At 39.2% G+C, this 25338-nt stretch overlaps 1 protein-coding gene across 7 annotated transcripts in view; it reads right to left on the bottom strand.

Moving 5' to 3' along the window:
• The window catches only part of fmn1 (formin 1), a 222357-nt gene that overhangs the window by 94887 nt on the left and 102132 nt on the right, over positions 1–25338 (bottom strand). For all 7 annotated transcript variants that reach the window (XR_010002060.1, XM_062968198.1, XM_062968197.1 and 4 more), the window contains one exon: positions 12791–12852. Coding sequence is in view for 6 of the 7 variants with exons in the window: in XM_062968198.1 (XP_062824268.1) it covers positions 12791–12852 (62 nt within the window). In the remaining variant the exon portion in view is untranslated. The remainder of the gene's footprint in view (positions 1–12790; positions 12853–25338) is intronic.

The following is a 25338-nucleotide window of genomic DNA, read 5'->3' as shown; positions in this document are numbered from 1 at the left end:
GTAGTCCCGTTCCTAACGCTGTTGTGACAGATGAAGAGGAAAACTTGGGTTTTCCACCATTTCAGCCAGAATTGGAACTTTCCCAGCCTGAATTGGAGCCCTTGCACCTGCAAGAGGTTTGCCTTCCAGAAATCTGCCAAACAAGCCCTGAGTCAGAATCTCCCCCATTTTCTCGCCGTAGTTATTATCAACAACAAAAAGGAGTTCAGCAGGCTAATCGCAGAAGCCTGAGAATCGCAGCCAGGCATTCAGCTGATTAAGACTGCTTCCATGAGAAATTCTAGGGAGTCATGCATCTGGACACAGAGATTGACTTTCGGTTCTGATTCCCCAGAGAAGTGTTCTTTGGTGGGAAAACGAGACCCTATTTAGGTTCCTTGCCCCGAAGGAATCTTGCGGAGTCAATTCGTCAGCTACTGGAGTAGGTTGTGTGTGGACAGCGCTACTCCAGTTTCCAAGCCTCGTTCCTGTTTCCAAGCCTACGTTCACGTTCCCAGCCTTGTTTGCTTCACGGACCTTGCCTTGTTTCCTAGGACTCAGCCTTGCCTTCCAGGACCTTGCCTTGCTTCCCGGACCTTGCCAAGTATTTACCACGGATCTTGTCCCTGTTCCTCGTTCCTTGTTGCCTTGAATCAAGCTTTGTGTACCAAGAATCAAGCTATTTCCTTGCCTTGCCTAAGTTTCATGGATTAAAGGACCTTGTCATCTCCCCTCACTCTGCTTGGCAAAGTGAGTGTTTCGGTTACTGGATTACAACTTTGGACCTTACTATTTCATATTGGACATTGTTTTCCTGGACTATATTTGACCTTTCCTGAAAGGACATCTTCTGAACTATATTCTACACTTATTTTTATTGCCTTTACTTATTTCCTTAATAAAGATATTAGATAGATTCTGGCCTCTGTGTATGGTTATTGGTGCTCTGCAGCCTGGGTCGTGACAGGCTCCAGGCTCAGCGATGAGTCCAGGAGAACCCCCAGACTGCGAACCTGTGTCTTCAGGGGGAGTGCGACCCCGTCCAACGCAGGCTGTAACCCTATTCCCTGTTCAGCCTTACGACTGACCAGGAGGACCTCTGTCTTGTCTGGATTCAATTTGTTGGCCCTCATCCAGTCTGACACAGCGGCCAGACATCGGTTCAGGACTTGAACAGCCTCCTTAGTGACAGGTGGGAAGGAGTGACAGAGCTGGACATCATCTGCGTACAGATGACACCGCACCCCAAAACTCCGGATGATCTCTCCCAAAGGCTTCATGTAGATGTTAAACAACATGGGAGACAATACAGAGCCCTGCGGGACCCCACAAGACAACAGTTGTGGGATCGAGCAGGCGTCCCCCAATGACACCATCTGGGAACAACCCTCCAGAAAGGACCGGAGCCACTGCAGAACAGTACCCCCGAGCCCCATCCTGGCAAGGCATCCCAGAAGGATACTGTGATCGACAGTATCGAAGGCCGCTGAGAGGTCCAGCAGAACCAGCAGGGACACACTTCCCCTCTCCAGTTCCCGGCGTAGATCATCGACTAAGGCGACCAAGGCTGTCTCGGTACCATGCCCTGGCCTGAAGCCAGACTGCGCCGGATCCAGAAAATCAGTATCTACCAAGAATGCCTGGAGTTGTGCAGCCACCATATGCAATTCAAAGCGTTCTCAAAAGTCAATATGCAATTGATGTTTCTGTACAATTTTCCCACTAAAATGCATTGAAATGCTATTAATCCGTTCTGGCCCCCTGACCTCCCCCCTCCCCCACGTTTTTAAATAAGAAAATGTACTTTATAAATGACAAATAATATATACATGCACATTCACAACGTCAACTTTAAAATGGTATAAGCACTAACTTGTGGTAAAGAAGCTCAAAGCATAAAGTGAAGAGGCAGAAGTATAATTTTCTTCACACTGTACTTATTCCAGCCTCCCTCCTTCCCTCCCCCCTCCCTTCATGAAGCCAAACATACCAGGAATAAAAAAACACATAAAATCACCTAACCCAAAGTTCCTCAAAGCAGATGAGGGCAAAATGGATAGTAATCTTCCAAAGCAGACAAGAGCATGAGGCACAGGGGCTGCTCCCTTGAAGCCCTGTACTTTCATGCTAGTGCTCCCTCTTAACTCAAAATGCTGTTGATATATCAAAGCAAAACCAGGACCGAGTTACAGCTCTTAACTCAAAACACTCTTAAGTTGGGGTGCTTTTAAGTAGCGGTTCCACTGTAATTGGCAACACACTCTTCATGTTAATTTATGTTGGTGAGTTGTTACAATTGCAACCATTCTTCAAACCTTTAATGTTTTTGTAAAATGGCTTCTTTCTTTTCTTTTCACAGAAATATGCTGCTTGTGTTTTAAGGTTAGTAGCATAAATAATTTCATCAGGTTCAGCTGAGATTTTACTTGCATTTGGCTGCAAAGCACATGTCATGTGCACAAACAAATGAAAACGTGTACATAGGGCTGATACTTTCTAAACAAGAAACTGAATTTATTATTGACCACAAGCTGGGAGACCTTCACCAGCAACAACACATGAAGCACTGAACAAGGCAGAACAGCTTATTAGGCAAAATTGACTAATAAACCCTTGATGACCTCAGCTGCAGCTTTAGGTAGCAATTGTGTTCCAGTAACTATACATGGCACAGGTTTTCTTCAACATGTTCATGCTGAGTTCAATAGAAACCTGACCTGGAACATGTAATGTGACTACTGAGTTTTAGTCTTCCATTTCCCTTTGTTAAAGGGCAAAAAAGCAACATGCTCAACATGGGCAAGTGATATTAAACCATGCTGCCATCAGATAAATGTATTCAATGCTATAAAACAGGATATTACTCAATGGTAGAGTTTTCGTATAGTCATGCTTCTGAAAAAAAATCAATGGTGCTTAGGTAAAAGATTTAAATACAATTTGTTTTATAAGATTTATATTAAAAACTGAAACAAAATGAATACAAGACGTAAATAGTTGTCCTCTCTTTGGAATTCATATTAACAATGTCCAAGGACTTACACATTGGTAAGTCATTTCAAAGAGCAACTTACTAAAGGGAATAGACAACACAGTTCTGGAACAGAAATGGTTAATGTGCATTTCTCCACAAATTAGTGGATAGCAATTCTCATAATCCTCTCACAACTATGTTGACTAGGGCTAATAGGAATTGCTATTCTACAAAATTGGGAGAGTCACAAATTTCCCATCCCTGCTATATATCCATTTACAATCTCTGCAAAAAAGAGAGAAAGGGATAATATTCTAGATACATTAATAAATTGTTAGTCTCAACGTATTAAATAAATGAGAACTAAGGAAATGAACTCTTGCATATATTCTATTGCTTTCTTCACAAAAGGATTTCCAGCAGAAATTGGTTTCTCAAAGACAGCAAAAAAATTGAAACAATATCAAAATCCATAAAACATGTACAATCATGGACAGAAGGTAGAAAAACATTTGAAATTATCATTTTACATGTCACAACAGAAAGCTTCCATTTAGTAAAGGAGAGGAAACAGAAAGCTTATACCCTTATATGTAGTTTGTACAAGTAGGCAAACTAGTTGGATTTTTTCAGTATAGCTAAAAGATTAGTAAAGAAAACTGGATAACATGGAACGTCCTAAATAAAGATCCTCAGTATTTCCATAAAAGCCACCATTACGTTTGAATATGTGAAACAGTAGATAAGAACATGGGAAAATTTCACATACAAAGCTCATCTCTGCATTCCCTGTAAATAAATAGCACTTACATAAAATAAAACTGTTCTGCATACACCATAGTTTTTAGTTTACATAAGAAGAGCCCTCCCAGATCAAACTAAATACCTATTTGCTTCAGTATTCTGTTCCCACGGTGAAGGATATGAACACAACAATGTTCTCCCAAGAACTGGTATTTACAAGCATATGGCTCCTGATATTAGAAATAATATATAGTCTTAAGGAATAGTACCTATTGATAAGTCTTGCATGCCAGCTGGGAAGCAATTGGATTTTAAATTTTCAAAAAATGGATCAATCACTGTATGCTTCTTCATCTCAGCATCCCTAGGGCCAGGAATTGTGCAATTTGGAACCATTACGTGAATATCTGTTGCCTGTTCTCAGGCACCATCTTGTGACTAAATGGAGACTATATGGATGCAACCGCAGCTATCTTTCACCATCCTTGTCCTTCAGTTCTTGCTTCATTTACTTTCTGGTCTGAAGGACTGTTCTTGAAAATCAGAAAGCTTGGGCACTATTTTGTGATATTTTGTTAAACCTAATAAAGCTATAGTCCCAAGCTGAAGTCTGGATCTCTCATTCTCTCTCTGGACCTCTTCATGTGGGGCATTTTTGCCCCATTTTGCCGCTTTTGTGTGCATCTTGGATGAAGACTGCCGTACGTCATCACACGACCCCACCCACATTCCTCCCAAAGTGGAATGGGAAAAATCTTGGTGCTTCCTCTTCCACTACAGGGAGAAAAGTGTTGTTTCGGTAGTTCTGACGGAGCTACCTGCACTTTCCTCCCCTTTTGCTGTGTGATGGCAGAAAGGGTGTGGGACAATGCGTGCTGACATCTGATGGGGGAGGGAAAGGGTGCCAGTGCATCCTGTCCCGTTCCCACCATGTGGTGCAATGTTTGTTGCATTATATGTTCTTATTCCTAAAAATGTTATTACTTATTATACTTCATAATTTTTGGTCATGCTGTACTCATTTACGGTAACATTTAGTAAAGGAGAGGGAAACTGATGTTAAAAGGTTTACTATGTTTATTAGCAAGTAATGATGATTCCTTTACTCCTCCTGTATAGAAATCTATAGAGTTCTGTGACCAGTCATGGAAACAGTCTTGGGTCTCTGGTCTTACTTCCTCCAATCAGCCTACTGATTTCTACAGAACACAAAGGAGGCACAGCTTGGAGAGTTGCTTTTCAAAAGTAATACATTTCCAAAACTTATTGTACTGGACACGTACTCTAGTATTATCACACATTGCATTATGTGACATGTAACTCATTTTATTACTTGTTGTCTTTTGCTATTTTTAAATAAAGCCCTAGAACTGGCAAAAGTTTAAAGATTCTGTTTCAGGTGTTTCCAAAAATCCATACAAATATAATTAAATGCAACTATAAAAGTACACTGTTTCCCCGAAAATAAGACATCCCCAGAAAATAAGACCTAGTAGAGGTTTTGCTGAATTGCTAAATATAAGGCCTCCCCCGAAAGTAAGACCTAGCAAAGTTTTTGTTTGGAAGCATGCCCGCCGAACAGAACACCGGAGCTTGCAGAATCGGTAAATGTACACACTATAGATTGTTGTACATGGAAATAATGGTAGTAACAAGAAATTCTTGATAAGATTCACAGTTTGTTTGGTTATGCTGGTTTGTGATGACAACTACTGTACAGTATAAAATAAATGTTCATTTTTTGTTCAACAATTAATGTGAATTCTTCTTCATGGAAAAATAAGACATCACCTGAAAATATGACCTAGCACATCTTTGGGAGTAAAAATTAATATAAGACACTGTCTTATTTTCGGGGAAACACAGTAACTAGAAACATAATTTGTTACAACACAATGATCAATTGTTCCCATACATTACACTGCATTTATGAAATGTAACTCCATTCTTCCCTTATTCGCAAGCGAAGTAACCCATGCAGTTAACTGCATTGTGGTTCTTTGCAAAGTGAATGGAAACTGTCAGAAATCAGGGTCCTTCTCATCTGCACATAGAAGACTCCTTTGGATAAAAATCTCTACCATTCAAAGAAGAGAATATCTGGTTACAAAGCTATGCAGTCTTGATTCCAAAAAACGGAAAACATAGCTACTGTTATTGGCTCCACCACAACAAATTACCAAGGGCAACAATATAGAACAATACATCTGTGCATACAAACGGATTGATTTTAAAGGTATATGTGAAATTTTAAAATGAAACAAACTGAAGTGAAATAATATCCCTCCGTTTTAAAGGATAGTATGGAATGCACATCCATGAGGCTCCCTTAGATGAAGAAAATATTTTTGCAGACAAATTAGGATAGAGTAGATAATTGAAGCAATGCTCCTACGCCATCAACTCCGCTGGACTGGCCACATTGTCCGAATGCCTGACCACCGTCTCCCAAAGCAGTTGCTCTACTTCGAACTCAAGAATGGGAAACGTAATGTTGGTGGGCAGGAAAAGAGATTTAAAGATGGGCTTAAAGCCAACCTTAAAAACTGTGGCATAGACACTGAGAACTGAGAAGCCCTGGCCCTTGAGCGCTCTAATTGGAGGTCAGCTGTGACCAGCAGTGCTGCGGAGTTTGAAGAGGCACGAATGGAGGACTTAAGGGAGAAATGTGCCAAGAGGAAGGTCCGTCAAGCCAACCCTGACCGGGACCGCCTTCCACCTGGAAACCGATGTCCTCACTGCGGTAGAACATGCAGATCAAGAATAGGTCTCTTCAGCCACCTAAGAATTCACCCTCAAGACCTCATGACTGGAAGACCATCATCCTCGAACTACGTGGGATTGCCTAAGTAAGTAAGTAAGTACTAAGTAAGAGTAGATAATATTCCAGAGAATAATATACAAGACGATTTGGTCTGGTATTAAAGATTTCAAAGATAATATTAACACCAGGTATAACCTAGGCTAAAACTATACAGTAGAGTCTCACTTATCCAACCTTCACTTATCCAACGTTCTGTATTATCCAGCACAGTCTGCCTTTTAGTAGTCAATGTTTTTGTAGTAAATGTTTTCAATACTTTGCAATGTTTTGGTGCTAAATTCGTAAATAGAATAATTACTGCATAATGTTATCGTGTATTGAACTGCTTTTTCTGTCAAGTTGTTGTAAAACATGATGTTTTGGTGCTTAATTTGTAAAATCATAACGTAATTTGATGTTTAATAGACTTTTCCTTAATCTCTCCTTATTATCCAACATTTTCGCTTATCCAACGTTCTGCCGGCCCATTTATGTTGGATAAGTGAGACTCTACTGTATGTACATTTGCATTAGTGTAAGCACTATTAAATACAGTCGACATTAAGTACACAATTCGTGGATGTAAGAAGCCAAATGTGAGTAGCTCATTCCTATTGACATGTGACCATACAATGGAACATCATGTTCAAGTCAAGCCTTACCAATAAGCAATGGATTATTGCTAAAAACCCACAAAACCATGTTGACTGAAGAAAACACTATGAAAAAACTCCTTTTAACCTCTTTCTGCACTCAACAAAGTCAGGTTCTCTCCCCTAACTATCAATATCATGTACACCCAACATTTCTGTGATTCACAGTGGCATGGTAAATATAATTAAATATTACCACCACAAACTTGACTTTTACTATACTTGTGTGTGCAAAGGGGAAGGGGAGAAGAGGGAGTGAACTCTTGTCCTTCACTACAGACTAAAACAAAAGCAAACTGCCGCTCAGAGAAAAACAAATTGCCATAGCCTTTTCCTTGTTGTGTTGTTTCCTGATTCAGATTTTTTTTTTTTGCCATATTGACCATATTCTGATGTTGTCTGCCACACATATATTGGTTTACATTTGCGATATTGTTGGAGGATATGGTATATGGAATGAAATGGTTCCTTTTCTCATCCTACATTTTTGCCAGTCATTTGACAGTTTTTAGCTAAGAAATACTGGAGGGTATCTTACCCCATGAATTTCATTAGGTTTTCTTAAGCAGAGATGGTTTGTCCTTACCTTCCTTTGTTGGAAGATTAAAATAATGCCACTTAAAAAATAAAATAATAAAGTCACAAGGGTCCTTCTAATAAGGGCAAGTAGTTTTGCTGTTGTTATATAATATTAAGTCGGCTTTAAACATGATTAAAACACTCTGTAACTGGCCAGAAAACTGGGATTCGCCAGAAAAAAAATATGGGAAATCCAAGATAACCATCCATTATGGTCTTGTAAAATATTTATTTGCGTGGGTACTTTTCAAAATAAGCATACAAAACAAATTATTGGAGTTTCTGTTATTTTTTAAACTCTCCTTTTACAAAATATCACATTAATTCTTTTAAAAGAAACATCCTGATCTGGATAATAAAATAATAAAAACATTGTAAAATTATTTCATTATTATCATAGAATTCATGCCCATGTTCTATGGACTTTTCAACTTCAGCAAGGACCATCACAGTGAAGAAGACTATAAAATCCAAGTACTGCACAATCCCCACATTCTTGAGTTTACTGTGGAAACTGAAAACTGTGGAGAATAGTAACACTACTGAAATGAACAAATTATCATAAATTCGGACCTAGCAAATCTTAAAGAGATAGTCTCTCTAAGAATTTGCTAGTTTCCCAGCAAGACTCTGTGGTACCTTCTGGCAGAAACATATCATGAAATCACTTGGAGGAACAAGAAAATTCTTAGAGAGGGCATATTTTGCTGGATGTGGATAGGTGAAAATTTGGGAAACATTTGTACTGTAGCACACTGGCCTTGTATAAGTTTGATACAGAATATCTGTCTGTTTTTTCCTGACTTTACTAGGTCAATTTAACAATTAACTGTTACAATTTATTCACTTTTATTATCTCTCTTCAAACATCTAAGGCTTCTGTTTGATGGTCTGATGTTTTGTTTTTTGTCCGATATAACAGGTTGCGTTTTTAATTTAAGTTTAGTTGTTAAGTCATAATTTGTTTTTATATTTTGGGTTGTCAATTTTTGTTATTATGTGTGTATTGTTGTTGTGTTCAGGCATTGAATATTTGCCTTTTATGTTTCGAATCTGCTCTGAGTCCCTCCGGGGAGATAGGGTGGAATATAAATAAAGTTGTTGTTGTTATTATTATTATTATTATTATTATTATTATTATTATTATTATTTTCTCTTCTCATTAACTTCAAGTCAAAAGATCCCCACTCAATATCCATGATAGTTATATACAAATCACAAATGAAAAGGAAGTCTGACACGTTATATGCACACATTGAACAAATTCAGAGCCTATTTATAGTACCATCCTAAATGTGTTTACACTGAAGTAATCCTACTGAGCTCAAAAATAGGACTGGCTCATAAACCTTTGCAAACCTAATTTCTAAACTCAAAAAAGCCAAAGGTTTTCAAGCTTTTTTATAACAAAGATTATCCAGTGAATTTCATGTGATTTTTAAAAAGTTTTTCTTTATGTTTTATAAGGTGGGCAATTGGAATTTTATTTAACAATTGCTTTGATAAAAAAAAACCCCTCAACTTAATTACTGCAGGCATTATGTCTCAGGAATAAGTTCCATTGAGCTTGACTGGGCAGACATCCAAGTAAACTTATTTTTGATCAGAATGCCAATTTCCCAATAGCTTCCATCAGTGTGTTTGTACATTTTCTCTGTGTCACACTAAACAGCAAGTTTACATGATCCCTCCTTCCCCCCTCCCCCCTTCTTCTGGAATATTTTCTATAAAGGGGTAAGAATGTTTCCAAGGAAGAAAAAAGAAAAGGGGAAAAAGGCCTGTGGTTTTACTTTTTATTCCAAATGTATAAAAATAATAACAATGGAAAAACTACATGAACTTCCTACTACATGTTGAACTACTCTGGCTGAAATTTCTTGTGGGAAAGAAAAATTATCGCAATTATTTTAGAATCCAGTTTAAGGTGTGTCCACCCAAAATGAAGTCTTAAGTGAGTTCATAGAGCATATTGTTAAGATGTTTCATAGGCTGCTAGAGGAACAGACGTAAAACATCATGCCATAATAAATCCAGCACAAAACACTACTTCTGCTGGCACTGTTAAGATGCCACAACACTATTGTTTTTGTATCACTTAGATACTTGATAATTAACATGAACAATTATTAGTAATGCAGAAACAATTTTTTGTATTCTAATTTTTTTTGTATTCTAAAAAATATGTTTGCATACTGACTTCTGTGGCTGATAACCAAGTCTATTTGGATTTCTTCACAGACTCCTTTGAATTTCACAGTTCTGACTTTTAACTCATTGAGCAATCTTGTTGGCCAGCATGCATAAGTTGGTACAGTAGAGTCTCACTTATCCAAGACTTGCTTATCCAAGGTTCTGGATTATCCAAGGTATTTTTGTAGTCAATGTTTTCAAAATATCATGATATTTTGGTGCTAAATTCGTAAATACAGTAATTACAACATAACATTACTGCGTATTGAACTACTTTTTCTGTCAAATTTGTTGTATAACATGATGTTTTGGTGCTTAATTTGTAAAATCATAACCTAATTTGATGTTTAATAGGCTTCTCCTTAATACCTCCTTATTATCCAACATATTCGCTTATCCAAGATTCTGCCAGCCTGTTTAGCTTGGATAAGTGAGACTCTACTGTATTACCTTTCTTCCTTCAGAAGCCACACATAGCCATTCTCTGCTTTGTGGGGAATGGGCAGGATCACAGAGGCATCCCCATAGGCAGACATGAAATGATGACATCAGCACTGAGATTAACCAGATTCCTCTGGGGGTCTCAACACTTCTGTTAGGAGCCTCCGGTGGCCTAGGGGATAAAAGCTTTGTGACTTGAAGGTTGGGTTGCTGACCTGAAGGCTGCCAGGTTTGAATCCCACCCAGGGAGAGCGCGGATGAGCTCCCTCTATCAGCTCCAGCTCCATGCGGGGACATGAGAGAAGCCTCCCACAAGGATGGTAAAAACATCAAAACATCCGGGAGCCCCCTGGGCAACGTCCTTGCAGACGGCCAATTCTCTCACTCTAGAAGCAACTCCGGTTGCTCCTGACACGGAAAAAAAAACAACACTTCTGTTATTATTTCACACCTGACTATAGGGATCTGAACAGATCCATCTGTGATCTTGCCTGCTCCCCTTAAAGTAGGGAATGGTCACGCTGTGTGTGTGTGTGTGTGTGTGTGTGTGTGTGTGTGTGTGTGTGTGTGTTCAGAGGCTGCTCAGTAAATCCAGGGGTATAGGGTTCATGCTAGGCCTGCCACATCGTTATGCAGAAAGGATGGGGGAGGAAGGCACACAGCAGCTGAGAGCCCTCTGGAGCTCTCTCTGCCACCCCATGTCTTGCCTTCTTCCTGGCATAAGGACAGTGTGAACATGTCGTGGCTAAGAGCCCTCCGGAGTGCTTTTGGCCATCGCCTGTCTCATCCTCCTCCCAGCATAATGCTGAGACGACAGCCTAAAGATCAGGGGGGCACTCGCTGCACGTCTTGTTTTCTTCCCGGCACATGGATGGGGCGAGCCACCAGGAGGACAACCCGAGGATGACCCGAGCCCTGCTCCACCCCCCTCCAGCCCCGCCCTCTCCCAGGTCCTCCCTTTCTGGGCCCATCCCGTCCAGCACTTGACCGGCCACCCTCCATCCTGGCCTGGACTTCTTGGCCAAGCCCACAATGGGGCCCCAAGACAAAAAAGTTTGTCCTTGCCTGCTATAGAGGGACTGGAAGGGCAACAGGAATATTGTTACTGCCTTCGTAAAACTGAACAGAATCATGGTCACAAAATGAAAGAGAAATGTTGAGAACCTCACTTCCTTAGCTATATTCTAGGCATCTCATCTGATTTTTCACATTTAAACTTTTAAAAAGTTTAACTTGTAACTTTGGTACTTGAGGAAACAAAATGTAGACAATGATTCAGGCTATATTCTACCCAACTGCTCACTAAGGGCTATATACAATTGCTTCTGTTAACCAGAGTAAATCTCCTGGATCAATGGAAACTTGGTGAGTCAACACTTATATAAGTGCCAGTGATTCAGATGGTTCACTCTATTGAACATATTTAGACCTACTGATATTAGGAGCAGAAAGGCACTTACATATCTAACTTTTTTCAACATAATAAAGATAATTGAATAATTTTAAATATTTCCATTTAAGTACTGTAGCAGGGATTCTTTATCTCAGACAGTAGCTTTAGGTTACTTCAACACAACATTTCTAGCCAGATATAGGATGAGACAATCACTATTAAACTGTACTTTTAAGATATAATATATTTGCCATTAATAGACATATATACTGACAAGTAGGGAACACAATTAAATTATTTTCTTCACAGTACAATAAAGAAGCTTAACTGACCTCTAGTGGATAATGTAGAAAATGCCTTTCCCTAAGAATTGATGAGATGTATAAGTCATAAGGGGCCTTTAGCTTATGACTGTTGGACTCTCAACTCTCATCTACCTCAACCAGCATGGCTAGTGGTCAAAAAAGGTATATCCAAGTAATGTCACAAGTTCCTCATTCCTGTTTGCCTTCACTAATTTATAGAATAGCACTGAAATACTATTTCAAATTTTGCCTTGTACCGAAACATTAAAGTGTACTATCCACTCGTTCATCCAACAAGATACTCTTGAGTTGACACCATGGAATACAGTTGAATATGTGTATAAATCTAGGTGTGAGAGATGTCCAGGTATACAGTTTTGAAAGATGTTAAAGTAGAAGTATGTAATTATAATCAAGAAATGGTCAAAAACTGCAGACTACATCTAACTTAAAATGTGGAATAACCTAAATGTAAGCATATAAGGAACACTTTTTGCTAGTAACGAACAAAAGAATGGCACTTGGGATCTGCATTTTCTGTTTGGACCTCTTCCACGCAGTATCACTGTTGGATGCCCTTGGACACATAATTCTGAATGATGAGCTTTTTTTGTGGCTCACAAATGTATACATATACCAGATGGGAAACATGCAATACATAACAGAATTATACCATTTTGAAAGGAAGAGTGTTTTAAAAAATATATTTAAATGAATAGGAATATTTACCTTTAATTTTTCAACTTCATATTTATGCTCTCTCTTTAATTGCAGAATAGCTGAATGGTACTCTGTAAAAAAATAGAATCATTTGTCAGCTCGGTATTATAGACATTACTGATGTAATTGCAATCTCTGACTGCATGACAATAAGGGTGGTACAGCTGTTGAGTTACCGCATTATGTTACTGTCAAAATCTAAAGAAAGTGGTATGTCTATGGGGAAAATGGAAGGAAAAAGGAAGAGGGGCCGACCAAGGGCAAGATGGATGGATGGATGGTATCCTTGAAGTGACTGGCTTGACATTGAAGGAGCTGGAGGTGGCGATGGCAAACAGGAAGCTCTGGCATGGGCTGGTCCATGAGGTCATGAAGAGTCGGAAGCGACTGAATGAATAAACAACAACAACAACAACAACAACATGTCTATGGTTGTCTTGAGTGATGGGGATGGGTACAGATTTCCCTATAGGCAATTGTAGTGAAATAATAGCCAAATTTTGTCTGATGAACCAACTCCAAATCTCATTGTAAGAACTGAGTAGGTTGTCACAGGTACATGTAGTAGATCAGAGTTTGGCGAAGTTGCCTTCTGGATTAGATGCCCTTAGTACTAGTCCTTGGATAAAGATGGAATATAAATAAACGGATTGATAACTGATCAGATTTTTCAGTCCAAACCAGCAAGGGCTCTGATCATGGTGGGTGGTTGCAATCCAAAAATCTAACTTTCTCAAACTTTTATGTAGATGAATATTCTATTTAGTGAAGGATGCCAGTGGTATCAGGCACAATCCTATTTCCTGGATATAGAGAAAGGTCCAAATATCTTTAAGGCAGCAGATCCCATCTGATCTTGGAATCTAAGCAAGTTTAGGCCTGGTTAGTACTTGGATGGGAGAGCACCCAAGGAAGGTTACATTTCAGAGGAATCAAATACCAAAACTGGAAAACTATCTGAGTATTTCTTGCCTAAGAAAATCCTATCAAATTCATAAAGCCATAAGTCATCAGGTGACTGGACAGGTAACAACAACAACAAGAAGAATAATGCTTTATTTGTACTCCGTCCTATCTCCCCAGGGGGACTCAGGTGCTCCCAACATAATAAAGACAAACATTCAAGGCCAGTGTCAAAAGAGAAAAATATAAAGCCACACAATACATTACAATACATTATACAGTGAATTGAAACAAATTCAATAATTATTCTTAAATAACATCATTCAAACCACTAAAAGCCAGTTAAAGTAGATTGCCAAATCCATTTCCTTTCCATTCCATTTGTCAGTAGACATGCACACTACTGTATGGGGAAAAGAGAAGGGTCTCCCATTGGGACAGAATATATGTGAAATGGTGAAACAGAGCACAAATAACTATTTGTGGAGCTTAGCAGACTTTTTTTGGTGAAGTACAGCATTATTCTTCATTTATGAGAAAATGCTTATGGAACATGGACATACAGCCCGGAAAACTCACAGCAACCCAGTGATTCCAGCCATGAAAGCCTTCAACAACACAAAGTAAGGTAATGCTATGTTGACTGGGAAAACAGTGGCTGATTGGGCCTTTAGTGAAGAAAGTGAAATAGTGTCATAAAGAAACAAGTGGAGGCAATCCCATGCACTGTTGCAAGACTAATTTATCTCTCCCAGGTTAATCCATAAATGTTGATTTGCTCACAGGTAGTGAACATACATGAAATAATCTTCCATAAATGTGGGAAAAAACATATTATTTTCTCATTTGAAGAAAAGTAGAATGAAACACCCTTCCTACTTGACAGCAGCATATTGTTTAAAGCAGATCCTGGTTCTAGAATTGTCATATATGGACAGTTCCCTTCTTGTCTTGCAAGAATGGGAGACAAATCTTACATTCATATATATGCTAATGAGGTGTATATTGACTAATATCATTCACAAAAAATATGTTGGAGTCTGCATATTAAAACTGAAAGTGAAGTGTGCAAGGAAAAGGATAACCCTTTCTATAACACCAACAAATTGATAAAAAATGAAATAAGTATAATAATACCAGCACGCAAAGCCACAGTTCCCACACAGTTATGATACTTTCCATCTCTGGAAAAAGGAAAAGGAAAAAAATATCAGAACACTATATGACAAAAATTGTATCACAGAACTAAATCAAGACCATCACTGGAAAAACCATCAGGAAACCAATAAACAACTTGATGGTATCGAATGATAATACAGACTACTGGAACATAAACTATAAAGGCTTTCAACCTTTTTAAAAAATGCACAAAAGATGCCCACAAGAACAAGACACCACCCAACAACTTATTTTCTTCAACACCTCAGTCTAGAAAGTGAAGTTACATGCAATTATTTCTCATTTGCTATTTTATAATGTGATTATCACATCTTATTTTTAAATATTTTATTATTTTAAAGGGCGTGTTCTTCCCAACCCAGATTTGTACACATTGTTACAAAGGAGGTCAAGCTAAAAGCAGACCACATTTTCCTGACATGTAGTCTCCACCCATGTGGGGAGGAACATGATACCTTTCCTTTAAAACACACATACACACATGCAAACACCAGATTATGTCACTTGGATCCATATAAGAGAAGTGGATTTAAAAAGATGAGCTTTCTTTTGTAAACTATGTTGGTGTACTATAGGCTTGTTCCAAAGTTGTCCATCTAATAAAGAAATTCTCCTTCAGTTTGCAGAAGATTCTCAAAGGGAAAAGAGAGTTAATTTCCTAGAAATAATAATATAACTTTACTTTTGTATGCTGCCACCATCTCCCCGAAGGGACTCGGAGCGGCTTACATGGGGACAAGCCCTATCTGTCACATTTACATCATGAAATATACAATTAAAACACAGGTATCGAACTAAAAACAAATTAAACAAACCATGGTTAAAATAGCATAACTATATAGCATTAAAAAATTAACAATCATCCATGAACCTTTAGGAGGTCCAATCCCAGGACATAATGGGCGGTTAACGAACTCATTAAAGTTAGAACTGGTGTATATATAAAAATAAAATAAACATTGAGGGAAGAATTATTTTAAGGGGGGATAAGTCTGCAGCAGAAAAAAGTGTCTTGTGCCATCTTAACAGATTTGATTTGGGATGAGCTTTTGTGAACTCCACTCCGCTTGCTGCATCTTTTCAAGGGACTGGAGTCCATGAAAACTTATGCCAAATCAAACTTTTCAATTTGAAAAATAACCATGGCATTCAGCATTGTTGCATTTTGCTGGTATTTACTGCAAAGGAAAAAAAAGAGAAAGAGGGATGTAGTGAGACATAAAACTGGGACAAGTAAACAATTATCCTTCATTACACGCACTTCTGCTGACGGATAGATGGGCACAGAATCAGAATACCATAGACTTTTGGACATGAGCACCATATATGTACACTGCACATGAAGAAAAAATGATTTACACTCCAGGGCATGGGTGGCATTATGCAATATCTCTAAAAAAAATGCTGTTTATTCCAATGATATGGGCTGAGACAAGGAAAAGCCAGGTAGCTGGAAGACATTGCTTCAGTTTTTCCACATATCTCTTCTGATTGTATGCATGTGCCCTATCATTCTCTAAAGGAAACAGTGCAAGGCATGAAAAAGTTGTGGTGCTACTACAACGTCCAAGTACAATGTGAACATAACCAGTAGAAAGGTTCATGGAAATAATATAAATAAGTGTGTGTTAGTCTACAAAGGTTTTTTTGTTGTTCAAGACTCAAACTATTCCTTTGATGACATGCTAGTTTTGGCATGAAAATTCATGGGTTGTTTTTCTTTATTTTCTTCCTGCTGTTCTTCTTGAATTACACATATTTTGGAAGCCTCTCATGTGCCAGACTATCTGGCATCTCTACTGCCAAGTAAACCTCCTAAGATATAATTTCGAACTCCATAATTTAGAGCTCGTATGTCCTTCATACAAATTATGGCTGTGGATCTTACACCAGATAGACGCAGAAAACACCATTTTGACAGTCAATAACAGCAGACAGCAACCTTCTACCCACCTGCTGGTGGTTCCTTAAAAGATATCAAGTGAGCAAAAGAGATAAAGCATAAGTAGAAATGTGTGTTAGCCTTTCAATTTCAATAGATTTTATACTCGGTGAACTGGAGTTATTACTTATGCTCATAATGAAAATTCCTTTTGGTCAATAATGAAAATCCTTCTTTTGGAGAAAGAATTATTGTTATTGTTGCTTTAATTATTATCTTACCTGTATTAAATAGAACATATTTTTGTAAAAATAAGCATTGTAAAACTATTTTTATAACCACCATGGAAGCTGAGGAATTTATGAATCGCAAACTATCAAAAGTGTAGCATAGACAATTGGAAATAGTTGAGTACTAGCAGCTACTGAAAGCCTAGTGCAGGTCATGACCACTTGTCTCCTTTTCCTGTGATGGTTGCATCTGGGGGTGCATCTCTACACTGTGGATTGAACGTAGTTTGATATCACTTTAACTGTGATAGCTGAACACTATGTAATCCTAGTTTGGTGAGGCACCAGCACTCTTTGGCAGAGAAGGCTAAAGACTTTGTAAAACTACAGTTCCCATGATGCCATGGCATTGAGTAATGGCAATTAAAGCGATGTCAAATTACATTAATTTTTCAGTGTAGATGTACCCTGGGAGATGCCCCATATTTTATTTATCAGGAATACCTTGAAGCAATGCTTTATCAAAGGCATTGTGGGTAACCAAAATCACATATTACTCACACCTGCTTGGCAAAGATTAGAAACTGTTTCCCACTACCCGCTGGTAATCCTGATAGGTAGGGCACCAATAGTGAGCTGGTTAGATCTCTAATCATGTGTGTGCCCTACTGATAAGCCTTCTCAATGTGTTACCACCAAAGCAAATACGGTCCAGTTTCTAGGGGACCTTATCAGGGATTCAATAAGCTTAACCTTTTTTTTGCTGTCAGCCTATGACTGCAAATATGGCATTGTTATCAAGTATCAATCAGGACAGAATGTATGATTGATGGGCTGTGTTCAGCTATATGCATCACCAGGAATGTACACTTCACAATAGTACCTCTGATCAAAAGCATAATTCTTAGAGCTTTATAAGACATAAACTAGGAAATCTGGTGTCAGGTTTATCAGCCACATGGCCGGGGAAAAAATAAAGTAGAAGATGCGAGGAGAAGATGGGGTGATGGCGACAGGGGACAGGGAAAAGGCAGAACTGCTTAATGCCTTCTTTGCCTCGGTCTTCTCACAAAAAGAAAGCCATCTTCAACCTCAGCAACATGAAATGGACGAACGATTTGGGGAAATCCAACCCCAAATAGGGAAACAAGTTGTCCAGGAACACCTGGCCGCTCTAAATGAATTCAAGTCGCCAGGGCCAGATCAACTACATCCAAGAGTACTGAAGGAACTAGCGGAAGTTATTTCAGAACCACTGGCGATCATATTTGAGAGTTCTTGGAGAACGGGAGAAGTCCCAGCAGATTGGAGGAGGGCGAATGTGGTCCCTATCTTCAAGAAGGGAAAAAAGAACGACCCAAACAATTACCGTCCGGTCAGTCTCACATCGATACCAGGCAAGATTCTGGAAAAGATCATTAAGGAAGTGGTCTGCAAACACTTAGAAACAGATGCAGTCATTGCTAATAGTCAACACGGATTTACCAAAAACAAGTCATGCCAGACTAATCTGATCTCTTTTCTCGACAGAGTTACGAGTTGGGTCGATATAGGGAATGCCGTGGATGTAGCATACCTAGATTTCAGTAAGGCCTTCGACAAAGTCCCCCACGACCTTCTGGCAAACAAACTAGTAAAATGTGGGCTAGACAAAACTACAGTTAGGTGGATCTGTAATTGGCTAAGCGAACGAACCCAAAGGGTGCTCACCAATGCGTCGTCCTCATCTTGGAAAGAAGTCACGAGTGGAGTGCCGCAGGGCTCCGTCCTGGGCCCAGTTCTGTTCAACATCTTTATTAATGACTTAGACGAAGGGTTAGAAGGCACGATCATCAAGTTTGCAGACGACACCAAACTGGGAGGGATAGCCAACACTCCAGAAGACAGGAGCAGAATTCAAAACGATCTTGACAGACTAGAGAGATGGGCCGAAACTAACAAAATGAAGTTCAACAGGGACAAATGCAAGATACTTCACTTCGGCAGAAAAAATGGAATGCAAAGATACAGAATGGGGGACACCTGGCTAGACAGCAGTACATGTGAAAAAGATCTTGGAGTCCTCGTGGACGACAAGTTAAACATGAGCCAGCAATGTGATGCGGCTGCTAAGAAAGCCAACGGGATTCTGGCCTGCATCAAGAGGGGAATAGCGTCTAGATCCAGGGAAGTCATGCTCCCCCTCTATTCTGCCTTGGTCAGACCACACCTGGAATACTGTGTCCAATTCTGGGCACCACAGTTGAAGGGAGATGTTGACAAGCTGGAAAGCGTCCAGAGGAGGGCGACTAAAATGATCAAAGGTCTGGAGAACAAGCCCTATGAGGAGCGGCTTAAAGAACTGGGCATGTTTAGCCTGCAGAAGAGAAGGCTGAGAGGAGACATGAGAGCCATGTACAAATATGTGAGGGGAAGTCATAGGGAGGAGGGAGCAAGCTTGTTTTCTGCTGCCCTGCAGACTAGGACACGGAACAATGGCTTCAAACTACAGGAAAGGAGATTCCACCTGAACATTAGGAAGAACTTCCTCACAGTGAGGGCTGTTCGGCAGTGGAACTCTCTGCCCCGGACTGTGGTGGAGGCTCCTTCTTTGGAGGCTTTTAAACAGAGGCTGGATGGCCATCTGTCAGGGGTGCTATGAATGCGATTTCCTGCTTCTTGGCAGGGGGTTGGACTGGATGGCCCATGAGGTCTCTTCCAACTCTACTATTCTATGACTCTATGACTCTATAAAGTACAACAGAAGTACGGTATCTCTTATACTTGCAGATATGTTTTCTTAAATGTTATCCACAAACTAAGAAACAGCCAGCATATTTTAAATATTTGCAGTTGACAAACAAATCATTCAGCATTTTCACATTCAAAGAAGAGCATGAAGAACACATGCTCTCTGTCTGTTTGTCTGTCTGTCTATTTATCTATCTATATGGCGAATGGATGTGACACAAGGATATGAGATCAATGCCAGTAACAACAAAAGCCGAAAAGAAAGGATATCATAAAGTTAAGAATACATAAGCAGCTCCGAGGTTTGGGGTTATACAACGAACTCACTAGGGACAAATGTGCTGTGTCAGTGCAAAAGCCAAATCTAATTGTAAAATTTATCAAGCAAAAGGACTGGAAGTGAAAACTGAAGTACCGTGCTGCCAAATTCTCACATAGCCATTTTTGGTAGAACATATTGCTTTATATTGAGATAATTTGATTATGTAAAACATTGTATTATTTTAAAATAGAGCTGACAGGAGGGGATGAACGAATGGAAATGTTGAGAGTGAATAGTGATTGGTGGAAAGTGTGATGTGAGTTAAATAATAGTCCAAGTTAGTAGTTTTTGTAGAGAAACATGAGTGAGAGTGAAATGTTTATTTTAAATGGATTAAATTACAAATCTACTGGTACTTTGTTTTATTCCATTTCTGTTAATAAAGTATTGTGTTTGGTTGTCATATGATTTTTGAACTCTGAGAATTTCTATTTACATAATTATTGGATATACAATAAAGGTGGACGCCTGTGGTGGCAACAGAAGCAACATCTAGTAGGTGCCCACAGTTGGCAGCTATAATAGCAGGAAATCTTCTATTGGTCTAGAGATGAGGATAAAGCCATGATCCTCTGTGGATACCCCTCGGGCTGATTACTTTCTTAGCTTATATGACATCATATGGTCACATTTATGCTACTCAGAGCTTTGAAAACAGATCAGAATACAAATGAAATAAATGTCCCCAACTTCTTGTCATTGCATCCAATGTAGGTACTCCCACAAATTGAATTCTGGTTAGTGTTGTCCCAATCTCCAAGGGTTGCATTTATTGGCTTTTTGGCCTCTTTTTACACAAGCTTTTACATTAATTTTTCTTTAGTGTAAAATTCCCAATTCTCAATTAAGTAACTGAGAACTAGGAAAGCTAGCAGACCATTTTCTCCCGAATACAACACTAAGCTGACCTCTGAAATCCTCAGAGGAAGGCTGATTGGTCATTTCATGAAAACCAGACTCTAAATGCGATAATATGATGAAGATATACTGTTTTTTACTAGCATCCACTCTGTGGAATACCCTTCTGTCTATGATTTAAGGTATAAAAAATCTAAAGAATTGCAACACTTTCCAGAATCTCACCCGTGCACAAGCTTTCCTTGATATATAAAATTGCTACCACTTGCTGTTTTACTGTTCTACTTTTATACTGTATTGGTCTATATTTTAGAAATGGATTTATAACATTTTGTATGTAAACTGCTTTGAGATATTAATAATAATAATAACTTTATTTATACCCCGCTCCATCTCCCGAAGAACTTGGGGTGGCTTACACTGAGACAAGCCCAAAACAGTATTACATCAATAAAAACAGTAACACAATAAAATCACAATAACACATCTTACAAAAGTTAAAATAACTTAAAACACAGACAGTAATCTCAATCCGTGGTCAAGCGCCATAGGCCATTTTAAAGGGAATGGAAATCTGAAAATCCATATTCTTTGGTGACTAGGGATGGGAACGACTAATGGTAATAAAGTGCATGGAATGGCCAAGGCCTAGGTAAAGCACATGGACAATAAATTATCAGTTATAAGAAGGCACCTGTGAACATCCAAGTTTTCAGATTCGTCCGGAAGGAATTCCGGGTGGGAGCTAATCTAATCTCCTTTGGGAGGGAGTTCCAGAGCCTGGGGGCCACCATCAAAAAGGTCCTCTCTCTTGTCCCAGGGTTAAGCCACGGTTGGGCAATTTATGACCCTCCAAATATAGCCAGAATGCAACCACTATTGTCATGCCCCAGGACATGGTATATGCATCTGCCATACTGTGTTTGCCTTGTAGTCTGGCCCTCTTGGCTTTCTGTACCCCAAGTTATGATGTAATAGCTCCTCCCTTCTCTCTCAGAGCTGTACTTGTTGTCCTGAAGAGAACATGGCTGCTCAGCTCCTGGGAATTTATCATTTTTCACCTACTGTTATATAATGTTTTGCAAGGTTTGCCCGGATTAAAGCATCTGGAATCTTGTCTATGTCTCCTCAGTTGATGTTGTGACTCAGCCTCAGAGTGACTCTGATTAGGATTTTGGGATACAGGTTTAAGATGAAGGGATTCAGGTTCAGGATGAGTTTCAAGATGACTCTGATGGGAATTGTGGGATTCAGGTTCAGGATGAGTTTCAAGATGACTCTGATGGGAGTTATGGGATTCAGGTACGGGGTGTTCCTGCTGTAGAAGATGGTGAACAGGGAGGCTTTCCTATGGGAGGAAAGGGTGTTGTTGATGCTGATGTTTCACAGGTGCAAGAAGCAGGAAGCGAGAGCAGCTCCCAGCCTGATAACACTAATGAGCAGTTTGGCCTTGACAATACAACATCATCTCTAGACAGGACCAGCTGCTTGGAATTTACGGGGTTCGCAGAAGTCTTAGAATAGCAAATAAGAGAGAGGTCAAAGGGCAAAGGAATGCCTTCATGTTATGCTATTAAAACAGTCTGGTGAGAGAGGAATCTTTGTCAAAGCAATGTCTCTTTGAAGCAAGTTCTGCTTTCCTGCGTTGTCTTGTAGCCTTGATGTATTCTCGCTCATGGAACTTTGTCATGTACTGAAAGGACTTTGTTTCATGCCAAGTGTTTCTTTGGATTATTTCTTACAGCCTTATTTTGCAACTATCTTTTGTAACTGAACTTTTGCCTTTCAAGAACTATCTTTTTTCCTATTTCCAATAAACTACAAAAGACTGTAACCTGTGTGCTGCCTGGTGTATTTTAGCAAGGTGAAGCTAACCTGAGGTGCGACAGTTGAGATGACACTGTCTGACAACATATATCTGGTAAAAGTACTGGCCAAAATGGAGATAGCTATGGATCCTTCCACAGCCTCACACTTGCAGCCAAGAATAACTATAATCTTCCACTACTGGTTGAGTTGTCTATAAGGGCTGCTAGTTGCTTCTCCCTATATTAAACAATATATATGCCGATAAATAGATAGGTAATAGATAGATAGATTGTGCTGCCACTGTTTCATCACTCTTCCTTCACTTGCCATAACCTCACTTTCGCATGCATTCTCACTCTTTCACCATCTACTCTCTGGCTAATCTCCAATCTCTTAGCCTTTTCTATGCTCTCCTGCTTTTTCTATCCTATCTTCCTTGTACTTTTCCTTCACTTTTATCTTCATATCAATTACACTGTAAAGTAAGAAGTGCCATTAGCTCAAATCAGCCTTGAAATCATCTTCTGAGTTAGATGCAATAATTCATCTCAATCACAGGAACTGGGTGCTAGCTGCAGTTTTTCATTCAAAAGACACTTCACACACATTCAGCACTTTTTCCAGATATCTTCCCACATTCAAGGTCTGAGTTTTACTAGTGAAAATGGGAATTGTACTCTAATTGGCTGAAAGTACACTTTGTTCAACAAATAGCAATAACTATAGAGCCTATAAGTTGGTATGCCATGTTTGTCTGTCTCCTTATGACTTCATCACTCACAATAAATCAGCGTTTCTACACATTTAAGAAATGACAACCCACTGTGCCCTTCACATGATGCAAGCTTCAACTGTGGGGGTGAAATACTTTGCCATTTCTAAAGTGTTGGTTTTCCCACAATTCCTGAGTTGATTGGCAAATGACTAATTTTTAAATTCCCCGCATAGAGACAAGCCAAATGGCCAATTTCCCATTGTGATGTTAACTACTGTTGCCCGCTTTTGTTGCCCGCTTGTAAATAAAATGATGATGCTGTGTGTGGGAGGAATCGAAATGCACATTTTCCCAGATTGCTAATGCAGAGGCTTGGGCAAAGGGTTAATTTAAAACCACTTCCTACAATCCCAGTGTAAAGGCTCTGGGAAAAATGAGGGTTAATTTAATTTCCTGATTTTTTAAAAAAGAAAATAATCAAAATCCTGGAGTGACAATGGAAGGAAATCTCAGTGCAAATGACTCCAGGGAAAATCCTGCCTTAGATAGGTGCTTCTGTTTCAGTCGAAGGGGTTTGAAGGCAGGGCTGCCTTAAAGGATGGCTTTTTTACAAAGTGTGCTGATATCCTTGAAATGGAAGAAGTCATTGCCTGCCAACGTGATAGAAATTAAATGGATGGTTGAGTTAGAAGCTGGAGGATGCGACCTTAGTGTGATGGGAGTAAATTCTTCATCTTCTTTAAACACAGAACCTCATGAAACTCCACCCTTTCCTCCACTTTCCCTCATTTTCTCCAGCTCAATATGATTAAGTCCTTAGTTAGCTGTTACATGGAACATAACATAATTTTCAGCATGTAGAATTAGGAAAATTGAGTCATATAAATCTGAATATTTCAATGTTTAGTCCTCTCCTAAGAAGTAACAATTGGGAACAATGCACCCAACCTTCCAAATTATCTATCTGCTCCTGTGAACCACCTCCCTCCCAACTATTCTCTTTTTGTGGATAACCACAGAAATTCCAAAGAAACTCAACAAGTAGTAGTACAGTTGGTGGAGTATTTTATGGAGTGCTCATGTCCATTTTAACTGATGAAATTGTTCCACAAACACAGGAAGCAAATGTGTTAGCACTTGGTCAAGGCGGCATCCAAGAGGTAGTGGTGAAAGAACAGAAATAAAGTTTGGATGAGTGATCTGGAAAGAGCAATTGGAAGAAATGATGCACTCCCAACACAGCCGTGGGAGTCACCCAATAAAACAGAAGGTTTAGATGAAATGAAGTACTAATGCCTTAACTAAATATAGGCATTATAAACAGTCCTCCAAAACATGTCTTGTAAAACTAAATCAAAAATCTAATAGAAGATAGAAAATGAAAGCCGAGTCTCAATTTTCTTGATAAAGAAAAAAAGATACACATTGCTATCATGCCCAGGTTCTGAATTTTCCACAATATCTTATGGCCACTGAGAAAAAAAAAAAAAAACAGGACTCAGCTTAGTCAGTACAGGAACATGTATGCATGCAAATATATAACTGGGAAAATGATTCCCCCCTTCTCAACAAGAGCAGCTGTATCAGGGCTAAACTATACACGGCATGCATTTAAAAATGAAATGCAGTCTGCAAGGACAGACTGTATAGGGCAGGTGTGAAGATGTTACTTAACCCTTTCCCTGTACTTGGTTTTTATAGGCAAAATCATCATATGTCGCTGTTTTTACTTCAACAAGGAAAAGAGGAAGATTCTATATGCTTTGCCTTTACAATGGAGGGAGTAGAAGAGAAGAAAGAATGAGTGGTTCATGAGAGCAGTGCAGCACGAGAAACAAGAGAAAGATGAATCAAATGCATGAAAAGGAATATAGTCTCTAGATGTGACTTCTGAATGTGTTCAGAAGAGGGCGGCTAAAAGGATCAAAG

The sequence above is a fragment of the Anolis carolinensis genome, chromosome 1 (assembly GCF_035594765.1).
Source record: "Anolis carolinensis isolate JA03-04 chromosome 1, rAnoCar3.1.pri, whole genome shotgun sequence".
NCBI lineage: Eukaryota > Metazoa > Chordata > Lepidosauria > Squamata > Dactyloidae > Anolis > Anolis carolinensis.
This window is presented reverse-complemented; position numbering and strand designations above follow the sequence as displayed.